The sequence below is a fragment of the Erythrolamprus reginae genome, chromosome Z, assembly GCF_031021105.1.
Source record: "Erythrolamprus reginae isolate rEryReg1 chromosome Z, rEryReg1.hap1, whole genome shotgun sequence".
Taxonomy (NCBI): Eukaryota; Metazoa; Chordata; class Lepidosauria; order Squamata; family Dipsadidae; genus Erythrolamprus; species Erythrolamprus reginae.
Genome location: NC_091963.1, coordinates 75778550 through 75802818, shown reverse-complemented (window position 1 = coordinate 75802818; position 24269 = coordinate 75778550). Strand labels below are relative to the sequence as shown.

Genomic DNA, 24269 nt, shown 5'->3' with positions numbered 1-24269 from the left:
CTAGTAGGCCTGTTGGACCATTTTTTAACCTCCACAGGCTTCAGGAAATTGCCCAACAGGCTTATCGGAAGTCCAAAGGCTTCAGTGAGGTATGCACATATGCATGGGGGGGGGGAGTGGGGGTATATGTATGCATGCAGAGGGGGAGGGCATTGCATTTTGGGTGTGGGCGCACATGCGTATGGTATCGCGCGCATGCACGCCCTTTTGGCACTTGAGCAAAAAAAGGTTTGCCATCACTACACTAAGCTAATTCAAGGAAGTTTTCAGAAAAGAATAAAGACTCACCATATTGTTTCTATCCTAGTTGTATTTGGAAAATAAAAGAAAAACAAAATTTATGTTAAACATAAATGCCTCCCAAAGGTTTTAATATTTTAGAACAACCTCCTATAAATAAGGTAATGATATATAATAGCACAATGGGTTGAGAACCTTAAACCATAAATCTTAACTTCTACTAACCACACTGCTGGTGGGAGGGGATCTTCATAGGCTAAAGTAATAGAAAATATTAGCGTTGGAAAATGTAATGTCATTTAATGAACTGAATATATAACAAATGTATGAACCAAAATGGCTCTTAATTTTTCTCCAATTATTCCATTAAAAAAAAGAGCCTAGACCTTTAGGTGTAGTCACAATTGAAATTATGTAATATATGTTGGTCATACTCGTAATTTCATAAATTGATATATCTAGTACACTGAACTGAATGGATAATAAGACTACTGTATTTTTTGGAGTATAAGATGCACTTTTCCACCTCCCGTCCAAAAGACGATGGAAATGTCGATACGTCTTATACACCAAATGCAGCCATTTTTCCTGTACCAAAGCCTCGTACCCTAGTCCCATTTTTGGACAGGTCTGGGAAGCCTGCAGGAAGCTGCTGGGTGTTGGGGGATGGCAAAAAGAGCCCTGTTTTTGCAAAACCGGGCCATTTGTTGCCCATTTTTTCACAAAAATTGGGTGGACAGAGGGTCTGAGAAGCCTGAGGGGAGCTCCTGGAGGATGGGAAAAATGGTGCAGTTTTTGTGCAAAATGGGCCAATTTTCACCCATTTATTTCACAAAAATGGGGTTGGGAAAGGTTTTAGGGAGCCTGAAGAGAGCTCCTGGGGACTGGGGGAAGACAAAAATGCCTCAATTTTTGTGAAAAAATGGGTGATAAAAGCTCCCTGCAGGCTTCCCAAATCCTCTGTCCACTCAATTTTTGTGAAAAAAATGTGTGAAAAATGGCCCATTTTTCACAAAAACTATTCTAGGAGAGGGGCGGAGTCAACGGCGCTGGCAACACAGAGTTTCCTTTTGTCCATGGGGAAACTCTGAATCCCTGCTGCCTGGGGGGCTTTGGTTCCCATGGAACCAAGCCTGATCCTCCCTGAAGGGGAAGGGATGCAAAGGGACACTGCCAGGGATCTGGTTTGGGGTCAGAATACTCCACCAATCAAACCGGTCTGTCTTGCACCGGCAGTGGATGAAATTGGCTGAGCTGCTGTGCCTAAGTCAACGAAGCCAAGCTGACACCGCAATGAAAGGATTTTAAAGTAAAATGGAAGTCATCTGGAGAGAACTAAGAAACAGGCTGGAGCAAGTGGAACTGGGTTAAGAATGGTGCTGGTGAGTGATTCAGACAACTGGAGCTTGGATTGTTTTTTCTTGATTTTTAAACGGGAACAAGAGCTGGGGAAAAAAATGGAGAGGAAGCAGCTAATTTGCAATTGGATACAATAGCAAAAAACTTCTGTAAGGACAATAAAAGAACCATTGTACCTACCTGAACGGTCTTCTCGATGCCCTGGAAGGAGAGTCCAGCATGGGTTTAGTTCAAGTCTTATTGGTAGGACTGAGTTTTAAATTAACATAATTACATAATAATTAGGTACCGCCCCCTTGCTGCCCCAAGAAGCCAGTTTTAAAAAACGAAGGTAAGAATAATCAAACAATTTATTTAACAACAAGAATAACAACAAGAACTAGAACTCCCATGGTTCAAGAGGGAGGGTTTGAAGACCGTTCAGGTAGGTACAACGGTTCTTCTCCCATGCCTCTGGAAGGAGAGTCCAGCATGGGATATACCCAAATTTAATGTTCCAGGGAGGGAGATTGGTGAACCATGGACTGCGCCTCCCCGCACACTTTCTGAAGTACACGCCTGCCAAAGGCAGCCTCAGCCGAAGCAAAGGCATCTAACTTGTAGTGGCGAATAAAGGTTGTGGGTGTACTCCACGCCGCGGCTCTGCAAATGTCTTCAATGGGTGCTTGCGTCGTCCAAGCCGCCGCCGAAGCCGCACTCCTTGTTGAATGAGCCTGTATGCCACACGGCGGACTAGTTGAACTCGCCTTGTATGCCTCGACTATACAGAGTCTTACCCATTGGCTAATGGTATTTGAAGAAACCTTGAGACCCAGTCTACAGGAACCAAATGAGAGGAACAAGGCCTCAGTTTTTCGTATAGTGCTGGTACGCCTGATGTAAAGCTTCAACGCTCTGCGTACGTCTACCTTGTGCCACTTAAGCTCTAAAGGGTGATTACCACGAGTACAGAAATCTGGTAACACCAATTCCTGGGCTCTGTGAAAGTGTGTGTTGACTTTCGGGATAAACGTGGGATCCAGACGAAAACTAACTCTGTCTGGATAGAACCTACACAAATCCGATCTCACCGACAGTGCAGATAATTCGGATACCCGCCGGGCCGAGGTAACTGCTACTAAAAAGGCCGTTTTGATAGAAAGGTAACGTAATGAAACTGTCCTTAAAGGTTCAAATGGTGGACCCGTGAGGTCCTGAAGGACCAAAGTTAAGTCCCATGTGGGAAAACGACGTACCGGAGGAAGTCCTTAATCCAAGGGTGATGGGTCAAGGAGCCCCCATCGTCCCCCTTTATAATGGTGGCTAGCGCCGCAACCTGACGTCTCAACGTGTTTGGCGCCAGACCCTTCTCCAAGCCTGTTTGTAAAAACTCCAGAACAGAAAGAACTGAAGAGTCCTGGGGTCGTAAGTGTCTGCTGTTACAGAAGGATGTAAAGGCAGCCCATGTCGCCTGATAAATTCGAGCGGTGGAAGGGCGTCGAGCCGCTTGAATTGTGGCAATAACATTCTCGGGAAGGTGACAGCTCCTCAGCCTGTCCCCCTCAAGTGCCAAGCGGTTAGGTGGAACCATTGAGGATCCGGATGATACACAAACCCTTGGCTGAGGGAGATCCGGTCGTCTGGAATCCTCCACGGTGGGGAGATGGATAGTTCCCTGAGGTCCACAAACCAAGTCTTCGAGGCCAATGTGGTGCTAACAGGATCACCTCCGCCTTTTCCATCAGGATCTTCCCTAATACTTTTGGAATAAGTGGAATTGGAGGGAAGGCATACAGTAAGGTCTTTGGCCACGGAAGGTGCAGGGCATTGACCCCCTCGGCTCCCGGGGATGGAAACCGGGAGTAAAACCTCGGGAGTTGGGTATTTTGGGGCGTGGCGAACAGATCCACCACCGGGTCCCCAAACCGACGGACGATCTCTTGAAACAGAAGGGGATCGAGCCTCCACTCCGTCGGGTCCAGCGCTTGTCGGCTGAGCCAATCCGCCTGTTTTTTGTCCTCTCCCGCGATGTGTTCTGCATGTAAGGAGGAAAGATGCATCTCCGCCCAATCGAAAAGAAGAACCGTCTCTTCCATCAGTCTGAGAGACCGCGTCCCTCCCTGATGATTTAAATGCGCCCTGGTCGCCACATTGTCCGTGCGTACGAGAACGTGGTGTCCTTCTAGTAGGGTGGAAAAGGTCTGTAATGCCAAGCGGACCGCTCGCAACTCCAGGAAGTTGATATTGATCAGGTGTAGATCCTGGGGTTTCCAAAACCCCTGGGCCACATGGGAGTTGACATGGGCGCCCCACCCCAGAAGGCTGGCATCCGTGGTAAGGATGGTATAACGAAACTGGCCAAAGGGGGAGCCCTGAGGCAGTGCCGGGGATCTCCACCATCTCAGGGAAAGTCGTAGTTCGTGTCCCATGGAGATCAGATGATGCGTATGGCTTAGACGCCATCGCTGGAATGGGAGTAGAGTCCACTGAAGCAGTCGGTAATGGTAACGGGCCCAAGGAACAATGTCCACACAGGATACCAGGGTTCCCAGTACCTTGGATAGGAAGGACAATGGAACCCTCCGTTTCCACTGGAGACTGTTCACCAGTGAGCAAACGTTGAGCTGCCGCTCCGGAGAGAGATACACCCTCTGGGAAACTATTACTGCACCCAGGTGGATGAGCCTGGTTGCAGGGACCAAGTGACTCTTTGGTACATTGATCGCAAAGCCGTGATGTTGTAGTAAGGCCAAAGTGGTCTGCAAATCCCGGTGTGTCGCCCTGCGGTCTGTAGACAGGAGGAGGATGTCGTCCAAATATGCTAGGATCCAGATTGGTTGGGATCATAGATCGGCCATCAGCGCGTCCAAGAGTTTTGTGAAGGTACGCGGGGCCGATGACAGGCCAAAGGGCATTGCCTTGTATTGATAATGGACGTGGTTTAGACAAAATCTGAGAAATTGTCGATGGGCCGGGTGTATGGGGACGTGCAGATAGGCCTCCTTCAAGTCGACTGAGGTAAGAAGGTCCCCTGCCCGAACGGAGGCCAGGATGGAATGGAGGGAGCTCATCTTGAACCTTCGGTAAAGAACATACTGGTTCAAATGTTTGAGGTTCAAGATGAGTCTGCAACCCCCTGACGCTTTGGGTACGAGGAACACTCTTGAATAAAATCCCGTACCTTTGAGATTGTCCGGAACTGGCTCGATTGCTTGGATCTGCAAGAGGTGGTAAATCTCCTGTTCCAAGAGAGCCCTCTTTGCGGGATCCTTGGGTACAGGACAAGTTACGAAGTGATGCGGAGGACTGTGCAGAAACTCGATTCGCAGTCCCCGAGATATAGTTGCCAACACCCAGGGGTCTGAAGAAGTAGTCCGCCAGACCTCGCTGAACCGCTGTAACTTGCCCCCCAAGGGGGTGTCGTCTCGGCAGTCACTTGGAACATCGAAGGTTCCGTTGCTGGTATCCCCGGAAGGGCCGTCTTGTCTGGGAGAAACCTCTACCCCGATCTTGGGAGTAAGATCTGTCACTTCTATAGGGCATCGAGAAGTTACCCTGGGAGTAAGGTCTGGCCGGCTGTGACATGGCCGACCACGAGTCCCACCGAAAGGGCTGACGACGGGAGTACGGGCCAGTCCTGCGGTCCTGGCGGTGGTAAGATCTCGGAAGGACCTTCCTCTTGTCCTTATCCTCCACCAGGACAGGCTCAAGAGCCTCCCCGAACAGTTTTGTGCCCTCAAAGGGAGCCGAGGACAATGTCCACTTCGATTTGGCATCCACCTGCCAGTTCCTCAGCCAAAGTAAGCGCCGTGACGAGATGGTTGACGCCATAGCCCTTGAGGCAAATTTAGCTGCATGTAGCGTGGCGTCTGTAGAAAATTCAGCCGCCGCTAGGAGCTTGTTTAAGTCCTGCCTCAGTCGGGTCTCGTCTGAGCCCAGCCTCGCCTGGACCTCCTGGATCCACATGATGGATGCCTGATTGAAAAACGAGGCAGTGGATGCCGCCCGAAGAGCCCAAGCGGCCATCTGGTGAGTCTTCTTCAGGAGAGTCTCCGCCCTCCTCTCATCAGGTTTCAAGTTATCAGCAGTCTCTGACGGCACGACCGCATGGGAGACCAATGTGGCCACCGGTTTGTCCACGGGGGGAAACTCTAGCAGATTCTCCATGTTGTCATCGAATGTATAAAATCTGCGCTTTAGGTTTGAAGGCCCTTGCGCCACCGCTGGATGTTGCCATGGGCGCTTGATGTTTTCAAGAAATATTTCCAGCGCAGGAACCTTGTCTGATTCCTTGGTGGGTTCTTTGCACAATGTCGCCGATGTGCACGGCCCATCTCCTGGTTCCACCGGAGTCGCCGATCCCGGCACATCCAAGGCCTGTTTCGCCTTGTGCAATAAAACCCTAAACAAGGAGGGTTTAAATAGGCCGGACACTGCTGGTTGCTCGGGAAAACTGAATTCGTCGTCCGACAAACCGTTCCCGTGGTTGCTGTCCTCCTCAAAATTGGAATGGTCAATAGACATAGAACCCAACCCAGCAGGGGGCGGTGGAGCTGACCAGATATCTCTGGGTTGGTTAGCCTGTGATGTGAAGGCATTAGAACGCTGGGTTGCCGCCGCTATGCCTTGTGTATAAGCATTAGCGATAATGTCCTGTAACGTTGGTGAAAAGGCTTGCCAAGCGTCTGTGTGGTCTCTAAGACCCGCTGCCGTTGGCGTGAAGGTAGATGAGGGAGCATAAGCTGTCTGCAACCCAACCTGTGGCAAAGCCTGACTATTAGATGATGAAGGCCGTTCAGGCCTCGAGGCAGGAGAAGGCAAAGGTGGAGGAGGAAATTGTGATGCCTGCCTGTCAGGTGACCAGTCTCTCTCTGTTGCAGTGCCTTGGAGCCCCATTGACACAGCAGGTGAGAGAGCTGATGGAGGAAGTGGTTGAAAGGGACCTATAGCCAGTCCCCCTGGGATGGAGGGGGACAAGGCCGCCTCCAAACGTTGCTCTAGGGCTTTGATTTTTCTCTCAGCCTCACGAAGAGAGGAGCCCGATTGGGAGGATTTGCTCTTAGGCTTGCCTGAAGCCTTGTCCTTTCCCTTTGGAGGTGCCTTAAGTGCTTGGGCCTGCTCCTCCCTTGCCTCGATTTGATCAGCCATTATCGTTATAGGGGCAGCGTACTCACAACGCGAATCCAACAAGGGCAGTCACTGGCCTACACCGCAAAATTCTCACTCGCAAGTGAGACGTGCGTGCAATCTGACAGCTAGGCTGTTCCTTAATTGGCTGTCAAAACACCACGTGACCCCCAGCGTCTGTCTCCGGGCAGAATAGGAGCCTCCACAAAGGCTGGCAACCTGCCCAGTTCGCGCCTTTTTAAAACGTTAATTAAGAACGTTCGCGCCTTCGGGTTCCAGAAAAAATGGCGGGCGCGAGGAATCCGCCTCAGAGTTGAGCGCCATGGCCATCAGAGCCGGGGGAAAACCTTGCTGTGCAGTCCAGGCAGCCATCCCTCCCCAGGGACTCTCGGGCACCCGCAAAGCCAGCCGCTGTCATCCGCTCCCTGCGATCGAGCGATCAGCTGTTAGGCGGCTTGTAATGGCGGCCGCGGCCATGGCAGCGGCATTTATTCTCCAGCCACCCCCGTCAATGGGGAGGGGCGGACCCCCCCCATCTGGGGTGTTTTGGGCTTAGTATGGCCACGGGGGTCAGGGACTGACAGCCCAGTTGCTCCTCGTTGGGCAGTACCCACGGAGAGAAGAGGCTCCAAAAGGAGGAAAGGTAGGGGGGGTGCCCGCGGAGGGCAGAGACCCCAGCCGAACACGAATCTGTGTAAGAGAAAAGGAAAAAAATTACAAAGTTCAAATACAATCAAATTTATTTACTACTTTAAACATACTCATCCTAGAGGAAGAAAACTCATGTCCTTAACCTAGACTGAGTTTTTTAAAACTGGCTTCTTGGGGCAGCAAGGGGGCGGTACCTAATTATTATGTAATTATGTTAATTTAAAACTCAGTCCTACCAATAAGACTTGAGCTAAACCCATGCTGGACTCTCCTTCCAGAGGCATGGGAGAAGCCCAAGATTGAGGATTTTAAAATTTGTTTATCGGATTACTGAACTATTTTTATGAACTTTGGCAAATTGGTTTTAATCAGCTGAGAAAATTAAGTTCTTATTATATAAATAAGTTTAAAATATTTTTTGTGGAATTAATAAGATTGCTACATGCAGGTTGGAGGAGAAGACAGGAGAAGATTTGTTGGACGTACAATTTGTTTTTCAACCTTGATTCTGGGAACACCTTATCTATGCTGATTGTGACTGAATTTTCTTAATTATTTCCATCTGGAGGCTACAACATCTTGAAGAGGAAAATTTCTATTGTTCTACAAGAATTATTTTATAGAACTGCAGAAACATGTGGATATTACAGATTTTATTTGCAGCACAGAAATTGAATTGAGAAAGGGGACTTAGATAATGATAATTTTATAACTGTATAAGGTTCTTAAATGGATTTATAGAGATAATTTTGAACGTATTGATTATCTGAATTATAAGATTATTATGTGAATTACAATGGTAAAGAAAAACATGGGGAAAGGGAAAAGGGATATAATAAAGTTATGATTATCTATGTCGGAAAAATAAATAGTACTGATTATGATTAATATTTTTTGGGAAGTATCTGGGATTTCAACTGACTAGAAGATCATTATTTTCAGAAATACAGTATGGTGAAAACAAATAGATAAAAGATTATTTCACTGAGATGATTTGTGAAAATCAGATTAGGGATTATTATTATATTGGGTATGTTAGTGAAAGATAGATAGAGTAAGGAAGAGTATTACACTGGGAAGAACCGTTGAACTTACCTGAACGGTCTTCTCAATGCACCGCAAGAAGAGTCCAATGTGGGTAATTCTCTAGTCTGATTGGTAGGGACTGAGTTTAATTTAAATATTAGGAAGGTACCGCCCCCTGGCCCCTCAGTCAAAAAAGAAAACAAAGGAGCAGTAAACCATAAACCCATTTTATTGAATAACAAGATAACGTTAAACTCATCAACTATATAAAGGTCCAGTGATCCTGGTCCAAAGTAAGGGGGGGTTGGGACTCTCCTTGCGGTGCATAGAGAAAACCGTTCAGGTAAGTTCAACGGTTCTTCTCCAATGCACTCGCAAGGAGAGTCCAATATGGGATATACCTTCTAATTAGAGGGAGGGAGAAGGCTGGACCAGGGGTGCTGGAGTCGAACACATCCTTTGTAACACTCGCCTCCCAAAGGCTGCTTCCGAGGAAGCGAATGAGTCAATACGGTAATGTTTAATGAATGTTGATGGAGCCGCCCACGTGGCCGCTCTACAGATGTCCTCGAGCAATGCTTTTGTAGCCCACGCCGCTGATGTGCTGGCGCTCCGCATAGAATGTCCTGTTATTTCTGGCGGAATCTGTGGATCCTCTGCTTTTTATGCTTCTGAAATGCAGTTGCGGATCCATCGACTGATGGTTTGTGATGAAACCTTGACGCCCATGGCTTGCGATGAAAAAGACACAAATAACGCTTCGGATGTTCTGAAGGATTGTGTTCTACATACATAGATTTTCAAAGCTTGTCTCACATCGAGCTTGTGCCACCTCAGCTCTGAGGGGTGAGTACCGTGAGTGCAAAAGTCTGGCAAAATCACCTCCTGGGCTCTGTGGTACCAGGAATTTACTTTTGGCACAAAAGCCGGATCAAGTCTTAATACGACTCTGTCTGGGTGGAATTGACACAAGGCTGAAATTTCAGACACGCGACTGGCTGAGGTGATTGCCACCAAGAACGCGGTTTTTATCAATAGGAAATGTAAGGAAATCATTCAAATTGGTTCGAATGGAGGGCCTGTTAAAGCTCCTAAAACTAAGGACAAGTCCCAAGATGGATATTTGTGGACTGTCGGTGGTCGGATATTGGATGCCCCTCGCAAGAAACCTTTAATCCATGGGTGCCGCGTCAGGGGGCGGTAGTGAACTTGAACTAATATTGTAGACAATGCTGCTACATGTCTTCGCAAAGTATTCGATGCAAGGCCTTTGTCCAGTCCTTTTTGGAGAAAGATTAGCACAATTTCTGGTGCTGCCGACTGAGGATCTACTTCCAGCAGTCTGCAAAAATCACAGAACGCTGACCGTGTGGCCTGATAAATTCTCCTAGTAGATGGTCCGCGTGCGGCTTGAATGGTAGCAATGACTGTGTCTGGTAGATGTTGGCGCTTTAGGTGATCCCCCTCAAGTGCCACACGGTTAGTTGTCACCACTGGGGGTCCAGATGAAGGATGTCCCCTTGGTTGAGGGAAACCAGGTGATCTGGAAACCTCCAGTACGGGGAGATAGAGAGATCCTTCAGTTCCCCGAACCAAGCCCGGCGAGGCCAATATGGGGCTATTAATATTTCAGCCTGTTCCTGTAAGATTTTTCGTATCACTCTTTGGATGACACGCATTGGTGGGAATGCGTAAAGTAGTCCTAGTGGCCATGGCTGGTATAAGCCATCTATTCCCTCCGCTCCCGGAGAAGGGTAGCGGGAGAAGAATCGGGGAAGTTGCATGTTCTCGCAAGTGGCAAAAAGGTCTATCACTGGGGTACCAAACGGATTGCATACTTCCTGAAATAATCTGGGTGCAAGGCGCCATTCCGCTGGGTCCAATGTCTTGCGGCTTAGCCTGTCTGCCCAGATATTTTCCGGTCCTGAAATATGATCCGCCGTGAGTGAGGCTAGATTGGACTCTGACCAACGGAACAATGACTCTGACTCCCGCATCAATCTCCCGGATCTCGTTCCCCCCGGTGATTGATGTGGGCTCATGTGGCCACATTGTCTGTCCATATAAAAACGTGCTGTTCCCTTATCAGGTGAGCAAAACTGAGAAGGGCTAATGAAACTGCTTTCAGTTCCAGGAAGTTGATATTCACTTCCTGCAAATCCTGAGGTCCCCAAAGGCCCTGTGCCATGTGGGATGAAAGATGGGCTCCCCATCCAGTCAAGCTGGCATCGGTTGTTATCATCAGAGGAACTGAGTTCCGGAATGACGACCCTTGTTGGATCACTGGAGATACCCACCATTGTAAGGATTTCCTGAGGTTTGAGCTGAGAGACACCCTTCTTTGAGTGTGGCTGGATTTTAATCTTTGAAAAGGTAGAAGCAGCCATTGGAGTGGCCGAAGATGGTGCCGAGTCCAAGGTATGATGTATATACAGGATACCAGGGTGCCTAACACCTTTGAGAGAAAGGCTAGAGAAGGTTTCTTTTGACTTCCCAGCACCTCTAGCAAGTTTAGAATATTTGTCTGTCTGCCCTGGGATAGAAAAACCATACATGCCTCGGTGTCAATGACCGTCCTGAGGTGCGATATGCATGTTGTTGGGGTCAAATGACTCTTCTCCCAATTGATTATGAAACTGTTAGACTGAACAGTCCTTATGGTTGAGCATACATCTCGACTTGCCTGTGTTGTGGATTTGGATAATACTATTATGTCATCGAAATACGCCATTAGGTGCAACGACCTGTGCCTGCTTGCCGTGAGAATGTCCATTAATTTTATAAAGGTTCTTGGTGCCGAAGTTAGGCCAAACGGCATTGCTTTGAATTGGAAATGTGTTCCGTCTAGGTAGAATCGTAGAAACTGTCTGTGCCCAGGATGGATAGGCACATGAAGGTAAGCTTCCTTCAGGTCTATTGACGTAAGGAAGTCCTTATGTCGTATGGCTGAAAGAATAGTACGAAGCAAATGCGTCTTGAATCTCCTGTGCAGCATGTAGAGATTCAATTGACGCAGATTTAGAATCAGGCGGCATCCCCCGGAGGCCTTGGGAACTATAAATACTACTGAATAAAACCCTTTGCCTTTTTGGAGCAAGGGAACCTCCTCGATCGCTTCTATTTGTAGCAGGTGAGCCACCTCCTGATATAACAGTGTTTTCTTTTGTGGGTCGGTCACTGTGGGACAAGATAGAAAATGGTTCGGGGGAAGATGAAAAAATTTGATGCGCAAGCCCTGAGACACTGTAGCAATTGCCCTGGCATCTGAGGACGTGGTTTCCCAGACACCTGTGAAATTCTGTAGTCTGCCCCCAAGTGGGCAGATACGAGCGAAGTCATTTGTTACGTTTGAACCCTCTGGGGTTCGATCCTCTGAAGGGGCGACGTCCTTGTTGAAAAGATCTGTTGCGATCTCCAAAGTACATTCTGTCTGAATGGAAAGTTCCCTGATTGAAGGAGCCCTGAAAAAATGGCCTCAAACCTTGGGTGACTGCCGAGGAAGGCTCGGACCGAAAGGGTTGAAACGTCTTTCGGTTCTTCTGTTTGTTCTTGGCATTACTTTCTTTTTATCTCTATCTTGTACAAGTACTCCTTCTAGGGATTCCCCAAATAGTTTTTCTCCATGAAAGGTAGAAGTTGCCAAGTTCCACTTGGATTTGACATCGGCCTGCCAACTACGCAGCCATATTAATCTGTGGAAAGAGACCGAAGAAGCCATTGCTCTGGACGCAAATTTCACTGCACTCACAGTGGCATCTGCAGAAAATTCAGTGGCCACCAAGTTTGTTAAGATCCTGGTGAAGCCTGCTATCCTCTGGATTCAGTCTGGATTGCATTTCCTGAATCCATAACATAGTGGCTCGATTAAAAAATGAGGCCGCTGAAGCCGCTCGTAGAGCCCATGCTGCCATTTGATACGTTTTACGCACAACATTCTCTGCCCTTTTATCTTCAGCTTTAAGTCCGTCTGAAACGGTTGAAGGCACCAGGGCACTAGACACCAGGCTTGCTATTGGTTTGTCTATCATTGGGGAAATCAGCAATTTCTCCATATCCTCCTCAAAGGTATAAAATTTACGTTCTACTAATGATGGGCCTGGGGCAGCTGTTGGGTTCTCCCATGGCTGTTTTATATTTTCTAAAAAGAGTTCAGAAGAAGGAATATGTTCTGTTTCCTTCTTTGGTACTGCAAACAAGACACCGGTTGTCACTGTGGCTGTCGAAGTTGCAGCTTGTTTACCCTCACCTGCTTGCTCTATGGTCAACTTAGCCTTATTCAGTAGTACACGGAATAGTGATGGCTTGAATAGGCCTATAACAGCAGGAGGTTCTGGAGGGTGCTCATCCCCTGACAAATCGTTGTCACTGTCCTCCTCTCTGGAAGGAACCTTCTCATCCATTGATCCTGATATGGATTGAGGTGTTGGGCCAACCCAAGGATCCCTGAATCTTGGAGTTACTGATGGGGTATAATATTGAACCCCTGTTGCTATGCCCTGTGAGTAAGCATTGGCTATGAGATCTTGCAATGCTGGGGGCATATTCTGCCATGTGTCTTGTGTATCATGAAATCCTGTAGCAGAAGTCGTGCATGTTGCAGCTGGCAACTGTCAACACTGTGATGGTGGGCCATCTGAGTAGTTGGTGGATAGGAGGGCCAAACTGGTGTCTGTTTAAGTGGCTCAGCTTCAAAGACTGTAGGTTGTTGTATAGTCCTCTCAAGGGACCAGTCCCTCTCCGTTGCTGAGCCTACTACCCCTAAATTGATTAAGGGGGAGACCGGTTGGATAATGGTTCCTGCATTTGTGACAACCGTGGGCAGTAACTGTCTTTGGGTTGCTTCCAATTGCTTTTTTAGTGCTTTTATTCTCTTCTCAGCTTCTCTGAGGAAGTCTGAGAGGATTTGGCTTTTCCCTTCTCTGATTGGGTCTTCTCTTTTGGGGTACTGGGTTTAGGTGTAACAGACCCATCTACCCCGAGGACTGTTGGCTCTGCCATAATTATCCACCTTTTAACTCACATTTGAAGATCAACCGTAAATTTATCGCCTCATACTCTGTCTCTTTGCTCGAGCAGGCAAAATGACAGGTAAGGGCTTACTGGGCATGCGTGTTGCTAAGGCTCAACCAGCAACTCATTGGTTAAATAAAACTCCTTAGTTGCCCAAAATGGCGACCGTAACCGTCGCCATGGTGACCCTGGTATCTCCGCCCCATTTCAAAATGGCGGCCATTGTGCCTTGTCCCGGTTTCCATAACAACCGTGACAGGCTGAGGCACTGCTTAGGCTTCTCGCCCGATCTGAGGCCCCACTAAATACTAAGTTTCTTCCTTTTTGTTTTTGGAATTAATGCCACGATCTTCCTCCTCATGAATGGCCAGCAATCTCCACATGTAGCTGTTGAATGCGGCTCGAGTCCTCGCCAGCCAACAGATTGGGTATGTTCCTCGGAGGGGGTGGAGCTCTCCGAAGTCAACCGCTCTTTTAAACAACCAGGGAGACCGCGGAGATGAGCAACCCGGTGGCTCACTCCCTTTTCAGATAAATTTTTTATATAATAGAAGAAGTAGCGTTATGGCTGATTGAGGGTCTATAGGGGGAGGAGCTGCAGCCGAGAGGGTGAGACCCCCGGAGAGTGTCCCCCCTATACTGCTCTAAAGTAAGTTAATATGAAGACTCTTCTTACCTGTTAATAAGGAGAAAGAACAAAAAAGTTATTTAATACATTAAAATTTCATTTAAGGCAATAGAATGCTTAAGAGGAAAAAACTCTAAGTCCCTGGGTACTGCAACTGAGTTTTTTTGACTGAGGAACCAGGGGGCGGTACCTTCCTAATATTTAAATTAAACTCAGTCCCTACCAATCAGAATTACCCACATTGGACTCTCCTTGCGAGTGCATTGGAGAATGACGGTGAAATTAAGTAGATTAGGGAAGATTATTACACTGAATTTGACAGTGGAAGATATATATATAGAATAGGGAAGATGCATAGATTAGGGAAAATATATAGATAAGGGAAGGTTATTACACTGGGAACGACAGTGAAAAATATATAGATTAGGGAAAATTATTATTGTACTGGGATTGATTATGAAAGATACTTTAAGTGAAACATAAATAGAAAAATATGTTGCACTATAATTATGATTTGCTAAATTAGAAATGATGTATTTGTAAAATGAAAGGAATGATATGGAGAGGGGCGGAGTGATTAATGATTAATTTGGTTAATATTGTTATTGGTTTAAATATTTGGAGGAGAGGGATGGTGAAGAAGAAGGGAAAAGAAAATAACAGTAAGAACAAATGTTATAGCTAAAAGGTTTTTACTAGGAATAAACAAAGATTATGGAATTATATAAATAGATGAATTATGATATAGAATGTAAGAAGAAAAAGCATGGAAATAGAAAACATTTTAATGATATTTGTTGAAACCTATTTGTTAAAGAAAAGGGAATAATAATAATTAGAAATATTGATTATATTTTTAATCTGGAATATGACTATTAAATTTAATTTAATGATTTTTTTCTCTCTTTTTAGTATGGGGTATGATGATTCTATTGGATTGAAAGTGTTATAATTAGAGTAGGGCAGATGATTCCACTGGGTTTACAGTGACTTTTTTTTAGAATAGGGTATGATGGTTCTATTGATGGTGTTATAATTAGAGTAGGGAAGATGATTCCACTGAATTTACAGTGACTTTTTTTTCTAGAATAATGTATGATTGGATTGAAAGTGTTATGGATTGAAAGTGTTACAACTAGAGTAGGGTATGATTAGTATATGGAGTATTCAGTGTTGTTTTTGTTCTTCCTCTTTATTTTTTCTTTCATTTTCTTTCCTTGTTAATTTTAAAATTTTTCTTTAATTCTTATTTTTTATTTTTACCTATTAAAAGGAATTATTTTTAATTAGCTTTTTAAATTTGGTTTACTAATTTGGTGATATTTGGGACATACTATTTGGTGGATTTCTCTTTTGCCCCCCCCCCCCATATATATTTTTAACTATCTTTTAGCAAGGGTTGGATTTAATTTAAATACCGTTGGAGGTAATTAGAACTTTTTGCTCCTTTTTTAGTCTTCGGAGAGGGGTGGCATAAAAATCTAAAAAATTATTATTATTATTATTATTATTATTATTATTATTATTATTATTATTATTATTAATGTTTTCTTCTTTTCTTTCATTTTAAAGAGCAGCTATTATGGAAGATGGTTTAAAATATACATGAAAACTGATATGGAGGAGATTTTGAGAAAATTGAAGCATTATGGTCTAATTAATTAGATGTGATTAAGAATAGGAACAGCCTAAAATGTATATTGGCTAACAGTCTTTTTGTTATTATATAAGAAATTGGAGTAATTATTTTTGTTCAGATGTCAAATGTTAAGGAGGTAGCATTGGTTAAACTATTGATACCGAAATTGTAAAAATGATATATTTTAATATAACTTAAAATTAATTGTATTTTCTTTTTTTCTGTACATGTGATTGGAGAGAAAAATAAAAAAAATCTTTATCTTAAAAAAGAAAGGAATGATATAATGTTTAAGCACAGAAAGAAGATAATATAATTTAAATTCTTAATAATAACCTTTCCTCTCCCTGTATTGCTATTGTTATAATTAGATCAAAGGCATGATATGAACCAATATCAAGGGCAGTCATAATAAAATGAGGGTTTAAAAAACATGAATGAGATAAATAAGAATATAAGAAATGGACTGAAGCACTATGGCATAGTTTTAGTAGAAAAAAGCAAATAGCCAAGATAAATTTTGATAGCTAATAGCACTTTGAACCCGAATGAGAACAGAAAACTATCTTTGAAATCCGGATGACAAAATTAGAAAAGGAGGTAGCACAAGATGAATAATGTATACCAAAAAAACACAGAAAAATAATTTAAAATTTTGATTAAGAATTTGGCAATTGATACTATTCTAATTTAAAGGTATGTGAATTTGTATTTCTGTAAGGTGTAGGAAAAAAAATAAAAAAAATTATCCCCCCCCCCCAAAAAAAAGAAGGAATTCTAGGAGTTGAAGCCCACAAGTTTAAAGCTGTCAAGTTTGAAGTTTACATGATTGTAAAAAGTATTCTGCTACACTGGTATTTTATTAAATGATATATTACTATCTCTAAAATCTAGATGTGTTGTTGTTGTCTGTTGTTGTTGTTGTTGTTGTTATTATTATTATTATTATATTACATTTGTAAGCCGCCCCTCTCTGAAGACTCCTCTCCAAAGACTTATACTCCAGTGCGCCTTGTACTCCAAAAATATGGTACTTACAATGCTTCTATCTATTCCTGTCAAAATCAAACTTCACATATTTAGCACACTAATCCATATCAAAGTTGGTTTGTTTTTATATTAGCATCTTGCACAACTCCCTCTTCAGAAGAAAACCATGGTTTGCTTACAGACTATTCGGCCAAAACATAAATCAGACTATGGCTAAGAACAGAGTATAAATTAGATCATAACTATGTAATGTAAAAAGCCATAAACAATTATATGCATCAAAAGGTACATAAATACATAAGTAAGCAAAAGCAAATTCAAAGACAAATTGAGAATTTGTCATACAGAGAGATATTTTCATACACCTAAATACTGTATACAGTGTATTAAGTAATCAAATTATAAAGGTGTTTCCTTAAACTTATATCTTAATCTTAAATACCAATTCCTCAGTTTCAAGAAAATATTAGGGTTGATAGTTTCTTCTTAATATCTTCAATTTTTCTGTAGATAAGAATATACTGATAATACATTCAGAGTCATCTATAAAATCAACACAATCAAACACATCTAGACAAACAAATGAAATGTAAAGAAATCCTATTAACACGAATACCAAAAATATTATATACCTCTTTTTGTGCTATTCCCATTTTGTCTCGCCAGTGCATCAAAACCAAATCCACCTTCTCTTTAGCAAATTTTTCAACCCCTTTAGCGGCTTTTCCTGCAAGTCGTTGCCATTCTGGCACTTTATTAAACTTCCCAAACTGATCCTATTGAGGAAAGTTCATCAATCACCAAAATTAATTTATAGAAATCAATTATCCACAGAATAAAAATTGAACTAAATCATTTTTTACCTTCACTTAAGCCATGATATTTTAAATCGGGTGTATAGTAAAACAATTCAAAAAGAAAATTTCATACTTACATTTGCAATTTTTAAGTTATCCCTAATATGCATCCGATCCCAGTCCTTTTCCGGAACAGGGTCATTACTGTCCAAGTAAGCAAGTAAACCTGATGGCTAAAGCCACATACATACAAATGATGAACAAAAAGCATCAAATGCAATTATATGATTGCATTATTATATTAATTCAAGATGTATTATAATTTTCTATAAATTTGAACATCAATTACTATTTGACACACGTAATTTGCATCTTTACTTTATTCAACTGTTATTTTTAATCAGATCTTTTAGTGCCATTTTATTAAGTTATCTCATTTTCCATACATCACAGAGTAATGACTATCATGAAATGTTGCTCCATAGGCAGGGATTTTCATGTGTATAATGTACAGTGGTACCTCAAGATACGAACCTAATTGGTTCCAGGGGGAGGTTCGTAAGACGAAAGGTTCGTAAGACGAAACATTGTTTCCCATAGGAAACAATGTAAAGTCAATTAATCCGTGCAACAACAAAAAAAACCCGCAAAAAAACGCTGCCGCCCGGCTGTCACCTTTTAAAACAGCCGGGGGGGGGGGCTTCCCAGCAGCCTCCCGAACCCGGCGAAGTGACTTGGAGGAATGGGAAGCTCAAACCGGGCGGTTTGGACTTCCCATTCCTCCAAGTCACTTCGCCGCTCCTGCCCTGGCTAAACCATGCGGCAGGAGACAGGCTTTGAGTTTTTGGCTGGGGGGGGGGAGAAGTAGGACCTTCCTAACTCCCCCCCCCAGCCAAAAGGAGCGGCGAAGTGACGTGGAGGAATGGAAAGCTGAAACCGGGCGGTTTGGACTTCCCATTCCTCCAAGTCACTTCGCCGCTCCTGTCCTGGCTAAACCATGCGGCAGGAGACAGGCTTTGAGTTTTTGGCTGGGGGGGGAGAAGTAGGACCTTCCTAACTCCCTCCCTCCCCAGCCAAAAACTCAAAGCCTGTCTTCTGCCACACGGTTTAGCCAGGACAGGAGCGGCGAAGTGACGTGGAGGAATGGAAAGCTGAAACCGGGCGGTTTGGACTTCCCATTCCTCCAAGTCACTTCGCTGCTCCTGTCCTGGCTAAACCATGCGGCAGGAGACAGGCTTTGAGTTTTTGGCTGGGGGGGGGGAGAGAAGTAGGAACTTCCTAACTCCCCCCTCCCAGCCAAAAGGAGCGGTGAACTGACGTGGAGGAATCAAAAGCTGAAACCCGGCGGTTTGGACTTCCCATTCCTCCAAGTCACTTCGCCGCTCCTCTCCTGGCTAAACCGTGCGGCAGGAGACAGGCTTTGAGTTTTTGGCTGGGGGGGGGAAGTAGGACTTTCCTAACTCCCTCCCCCCCCAGCCAAAAACTCAAAGCCTGTCTCCTGCCGCACGGTTTAGCTAGGACAGGAGCGGCAAAGTGACGTGGATGAATGGAAAGCTGAAACCGGGCGGTTTGGACTTCCCATTCCTCCAAGTCACTTCGCCGCTCCTGTCCTGGCTAAACCATGCGGCAGGAGACAGGCTTTGAGTTTTTGGCTGGGGGGGGAGAAGTAGGACCTTCCTAACTCCCCCCTCCAGTCAAAAGGAGCGGCGAAGTGACGTGGAGGAATGGAAAGCTGAAACCGGGCGGTTTGGACTTCCCATTCCTCCAAGTCACTTCGCCGCCCCTCTCCTGGCTAAACCGTGTGGCTGGAGACAGGCTTTGAGTTTTTGGCTGGGGGGGGAAGTAGGACTTTCCTAACTCCCTCTCCCCCCCCAGCCAAAAACTCAAAGCCTGTCTCCTGCCACACGGTTTAGCTAGGACAGGAGCGGCGAAGTGTCTTGGAGGAATGGGAAGTCCAAACCGCCTGGTTTCAGCTTTCCATTCCTCCAAGTCACTTCGCCGCTCCTGTCCTGGCTAAACTGTGCGGCAGGAGACAGGCTTTGAGTTTTTGGCTGGGGGGGAGAAGTAGGACCTTCCTAACTCCCCCCCCCGTCAAAAGGAGCGGCGAAGTGACGTGGAGGAATCGAAAGCTTAAACCGGGCGGTTTGGACTTCCCATTCCTCCAAGTCCCTTCGCCGCTCCTCTCCTGGCTAAACTGTGCGGCCGGAGACAGGCTTTGAGTTTTTGGCTGGGGGGGGGAAGTAGGACTTTCCTAACTCCCTCCCCCCCAGCCAAAAACTCAAAGCCTGTCTCCTGCCGCACGGTTTAGCTAGGACAGGAGCGGCAAAGTGACGTGGATGAATGGAAAGCTGAAACCGGGCGGTTTGGACTTCCCATTCCTCCAAGTCACTTCGCCGCTCCTGTCCTGGCTAAACCATGCGGCAGGAGACAGGCTTTGAGTTTTTGGCTGGGGGGGGAGAAGTAGGACCTTCCTAACTCCCCCCTCCAGTCAAAAGGAGCGGCGAAGTGACGTGGAGGAATGGAAAGCTGAAACCGAGCGGTTTGGACTTCCCATTCCTCCAAGTCACTTCGCCGCTCCTCTCCTGGCTAAACCGTGTGGCTGGAGACAGGCTTTGAGTTTTTGGCTGGGGGGGGGAGTAGGACTTTCCTAACTCCCTCTCCCCCCCCAGCCAAAAACTCAAAGCCTGTCTCCTGCCACACGGTTTAGCTAGGACAGGAGCGGCGAAGTGTCTTGGAGGAATGGGAAGTCTAAACCGCCCGGTTTCAGCTTTCCATTCCTCCAAGTCACTTCGCCGCTCCTGTCCTGGCTAAACTGTGCGGCAGGAGACAGGCTTTGAGTTTTTAGCTGGGGGGGAGAAGTAGGACCTTCCTAACTCCCCCCCCCCCCGTCAAAAGGAGCGGCGAAGTGACGTGGAGGAATCGAAAGCTTAAACCGGGCGGTTTGGACTTCCCATTCCTCCAAGTCCCTTCGCCGCTCCTCTCCTGGCTAAACTGTGCGGCCGGAGACAGGCTTTGAGTTTTTGGCTGGGGGGGGGGAAGTAGGACTTTCCTAACTCCCTCCCCCCCCAGCCAAAAACTCAAAGCCTGTCTCCTGCCGCACAGTTTAGCTAGGACAGGAGCGGCAAAGTGACGTGGATGAATGGAAAGCTGAAACCGGGCGGTTTGGACTTCCCATTCCTCCAAGTCACTTCGCCGCTCCTGTCTTGGCTAAACCATGCGGCAGGAGACAGGCTTTGAGTTTTTGGCTGGGGGGGGAGAAGTAGGACCTTCCTAACTCCCCCCTCCAGTCAAAAGGAGCGGCGAAGTGACGTGGAGGAATGGAAAGCTGAAACCGGGCGGTTTGGACTTCCCATTCCTCCAAGTCACTTCGCCGCTCCTCTCCTGGCTAAACCGTGCGGCTGGAGACAGGCTTTGAGTTTTTGGCTGGGGGGGAAGTAGGACTTTCCTAACTCCCTCTCCCCCCCCAGCCAAAATCTCAAAGCCTGTCTCCTGCCGCACGGTTTAGCTAGGACAGGAGCGGCGAAGTGTCTTGGAGGAATGGGAAGTCCAAACCGCCTGGTTTCAGCTTTCCATTCCTCCAAGTCACTTCGCCGCTCCTCTCCTGGCTAAACCGTGCGGCAGGAGACAGGCTTTGAGTTTTTTGCTGGGGGGGAGAAGTAGGACCTTCCTAACTCCCCCCCCCATCAAAAGGAGCGGCGAAGTGACGTGGAGGAATCGAAAGCTTAAACCGGGCGGTTTGGACTTCCCATTCCTCCAAGTCCCTTCGCCGCTCCTCTCCTGGCTAAACTGTGCGGCCGGAGACAGGCTTTGAGTTTTTGCCTGGGGGGGGGGGGAAGTAGGACATTCCTAACTCTCTCTCCCCCCCCAGCCAAAATCACAAAGCCAGGCAGCCCCCAGCCGCCAAAGGAGCCTCCTGATTCTCCCCGCCCTTCTGTCCCGCTCATTGCCCGTGTCTGGCAGAAGTTGCTGCCCGAGTGCTCTTGGCCGGCGGGATTCAAAGTGCTGGGGTGGGGGGTGTCCCGACAGCCCCCCCACATCAGTGCTTCGCCTCCCGCTGGGCAAGAGCGCTCGGGTGGCAGCTTCTGCTGGATACGGGCGATGGGTGGGACAGAGGGGCGGTGTTAAGCCTCCTTCGGCGGCTGGGGAACTGCCTGGCTTTGCCTTTTTGGCTGCAGCGGGTGCTGTGGTGGGGACCTTTGGGTTTTTGGCTGGGGGGGAAGGTGAAGGGGTGGGGTGGCCGGACCTCCTGCCTCCTCCCCCAGCCAAAAACCCAAATGTCTCCGCTGTAGCAGCTGCTGCAAGAGGCTTCCCTGCCCCTCGCCCATGGCCGGCAGAAGATCGCTCTTGCCCGGCTTCCCTGCGAGGCAGCAGGTCAGCATCCTGGGCGGGCGGCGGGCGAGGAAGCCTCTTGCAGCAGCTGCCACAGCCGCCGGCTTCCGCGCCGCTCGCCCGCCGCCCGCCCGCCCAGGATGCTGACCTGCTGCCTCGCCCCCCGCCCCCCACCAACCCGATCCTGTGCCTCCTGCTTCCCCACCCAGCCAAAAATACAAAGGCGGTCTGCCGCCGCCCGGGGAGCAATGGGAAGCTGAAGCCGCCTGCGGTTTCAGCCTCCCTTTGCTCCACACTGCTCCGCCCTGGCTGGGGGGGGAGCAGGAGGACCTTCCTGACTCCCTCCCCCCAGCACTTCACCCAGGACAACAGGCAGGGCAAAGCAGCGTGGGGCAAAAGGAGGCTCAAACCGCCGGCGGCTTCAGCTTCCCATTGCTCCACGCCGCTTCCCCTGCCTGTCATAGTGCGGCTTCCCAGCGGCCTCCCGAACCCGAACTTTTGCTGAACGGCGTCCGGGAGGCCACTGGGAAGCCCTGCCGCCCGGCTGTCACCTTTTAAAACAGCCGGGGGGCTTCCCAGCAGCCTCTCGAACGCCGAACCCGGAAGTTCGGGTTTGGCGTTCGTAAGACGAAAAAAGTTCGTAAGAAGAGGCAAAAATTTTCTGAACCCCGGGTTCGTATCTCGGGTTGTTCATAAGACGAGGGGTTCGTATCTTGAGGTACCACTGTATTTCCCAAAAAAGAAGACAGGTCTTATTTTCTTTGGATCCCTGAAAGATGGCCTTGGCCTTATTATGAGGGGGAGATTATTTTGGGAGTGCAGGAGACAGTGAGTATGGGATGTCCTGTCACCACCATTGCCTCCCTTCCATTCTTTGCGTGGGCTGAGTGGACCAACACATCCCACTCCACCACAAGGGCCACAGCAGCCTGAAAAATCTGTGGAGGGAGGAAGGAACAAACCTTCCCTATCTTAGCAGCAACATTTCACTTTAATTCTGCTCCACTCCCTGAAGAGATATTTTCCCTCCTTTCTCTCTTTTGCTCTGTTCTCCAGCTGCAGTGGCTTAAAAGCGAGCAACCAATCTACCCACTGCCTCCTATAGGGATTTCCCCCTTGTCCTGATTTCAAACAATCACACACACAAAATACAAGCAAATATTCCCCACACGCACTTTCCGTAAACTGTCCTAAACTGCATAGCTTGAAAGATGGTTGCTAGGAAAAAGAGAAAGGCATTGTTCTGGGGGAGTAAGAGATGTCCCCGTAGTCTGAGATATTCAGAAATGTCACCTTCTTGGCCAAAATTCTGTTTTCTCTGAAATTGGGGAAGCAAAGGTGTGTTTGGAAATCTGACTCTACTATTTCGGCACCTTTACCATTAAGCGACATGGCTCCTCCATTTTCCCACTGCCAATCTGTTGTGGTTCAGCCTGAGGCAGATCAAAGGCCAGCTGCGTCTCTGCTGGCTCCATGCCCGGAGGAGGCTGACAGCGAAGAGGAGGGGGCTGAGCAGTCGGACGGGGGAGGGTCCAGTCAGGAATGTGACGAGGAAGAACAGCATGGGAGCCCCGGGGAGGGGCTCTCCCCTGCCAGTAGCTTGGAGTCATTAGGTGACGAGGCACAAGCTGTCATTGACATGCGACAGAGACGTTTAGATCAAAGGAAGGAGCAATTAAGGAAATATTATCAGCATTGAATAAGGAACACCAGGGCTTGGGTGTGGTCCTCATTAGCAGGGAAGGGTTTATAAGGCAGGCAAGCTATTGAAGCCATGTGGAGTGTTATCAGTTTGGAGTTCCTGTAACCTGCGTTGTTTCTCGGCGTCTCTGTTCCTGGCTTGTGGCCCAGCAGTCTTGAAGAACCGTGGGAGGTGTAGGTCTGTTATCTACAGCCTTGTCTTGGCAGCAAGAATCCTATATTGATGCACGAACAATTACCTTCGTGTATATATTTGGAGTTCCAGTGTTTTCCTGCTTTGTAAGGACATTTTCTGTTAGCTTCATTTTCCTTGAACATTATAAAACTGTATTTGAATTTTACGGTGTGTCTGGCTTATCTTTTTGGGTTGGTTATAGCTTCCGGAGTGACCCAGACAGAATACAATCTCCCTATACCACCAGTGACCAAAAGGGTGCTTTTCTTCCCGCCCTTCCTTAGCTGAAAAGAGGGTGGGGCAAGGAAGACATCACCCTTCCTGTTGTGCTCACTCATGAGGTACTGCTTTCCAAAGTTTTTGTGATTTTCCTGGCACAGACGGGCTGGGAGAGAAACACGGCAGAGCTGCCAAAGTTGAGTAAGATCACGTCTTGAGTTTGTGCACAATTTGGGGGTGGCAGGTAGGGATGGGGAGGGGTGGGACAGGCTGTGAGATACACATCTTACTCAACTCTGGCAGCTCTGCTGCATCTCTCTCAGGGCCTGTCTGTGCCAGGAAACATTTTGCAATGTAAAGAAAAGCCTCTCATGACTGCAAGAAGCTGTTAATTGCTTG

General features: G+C 46.9%; 1 protein-coding gene across 1 annotated transcript in view; it reads right to left on the bottom strand.

Moving 5' to 3' along the window:
• Positions 1-23636, bottom strand: part of DNAJC13 (DnaJ heat shock protein family (Hsp40) member C13) — a 179415-nt gene extending 155779 nt beyond the window's left edge. The window contains exons 1-4 of the mRNA XM_070726342.1: positions 23584-23636; positions 17584-17679; positions 17282-17425; positions 289-303 (exon numbers count right to left, since the gene is read on the bottom strand). Coding sequence (XP_070582443.1) covers positions 289-303; positions 17282-17425; positions 17584-17616 — 192 coding nt within the window. The 5' untranslated portion in view covers positions 17617-17679; positions 23584-23636. The remainder of the gene's footprint in view (positions 1-288; positions 304-17281; positions 17426-17583; positions 17680-23583) is intronic.
• Positions 23637-24269: the final 633 nt, after the last annotated feature.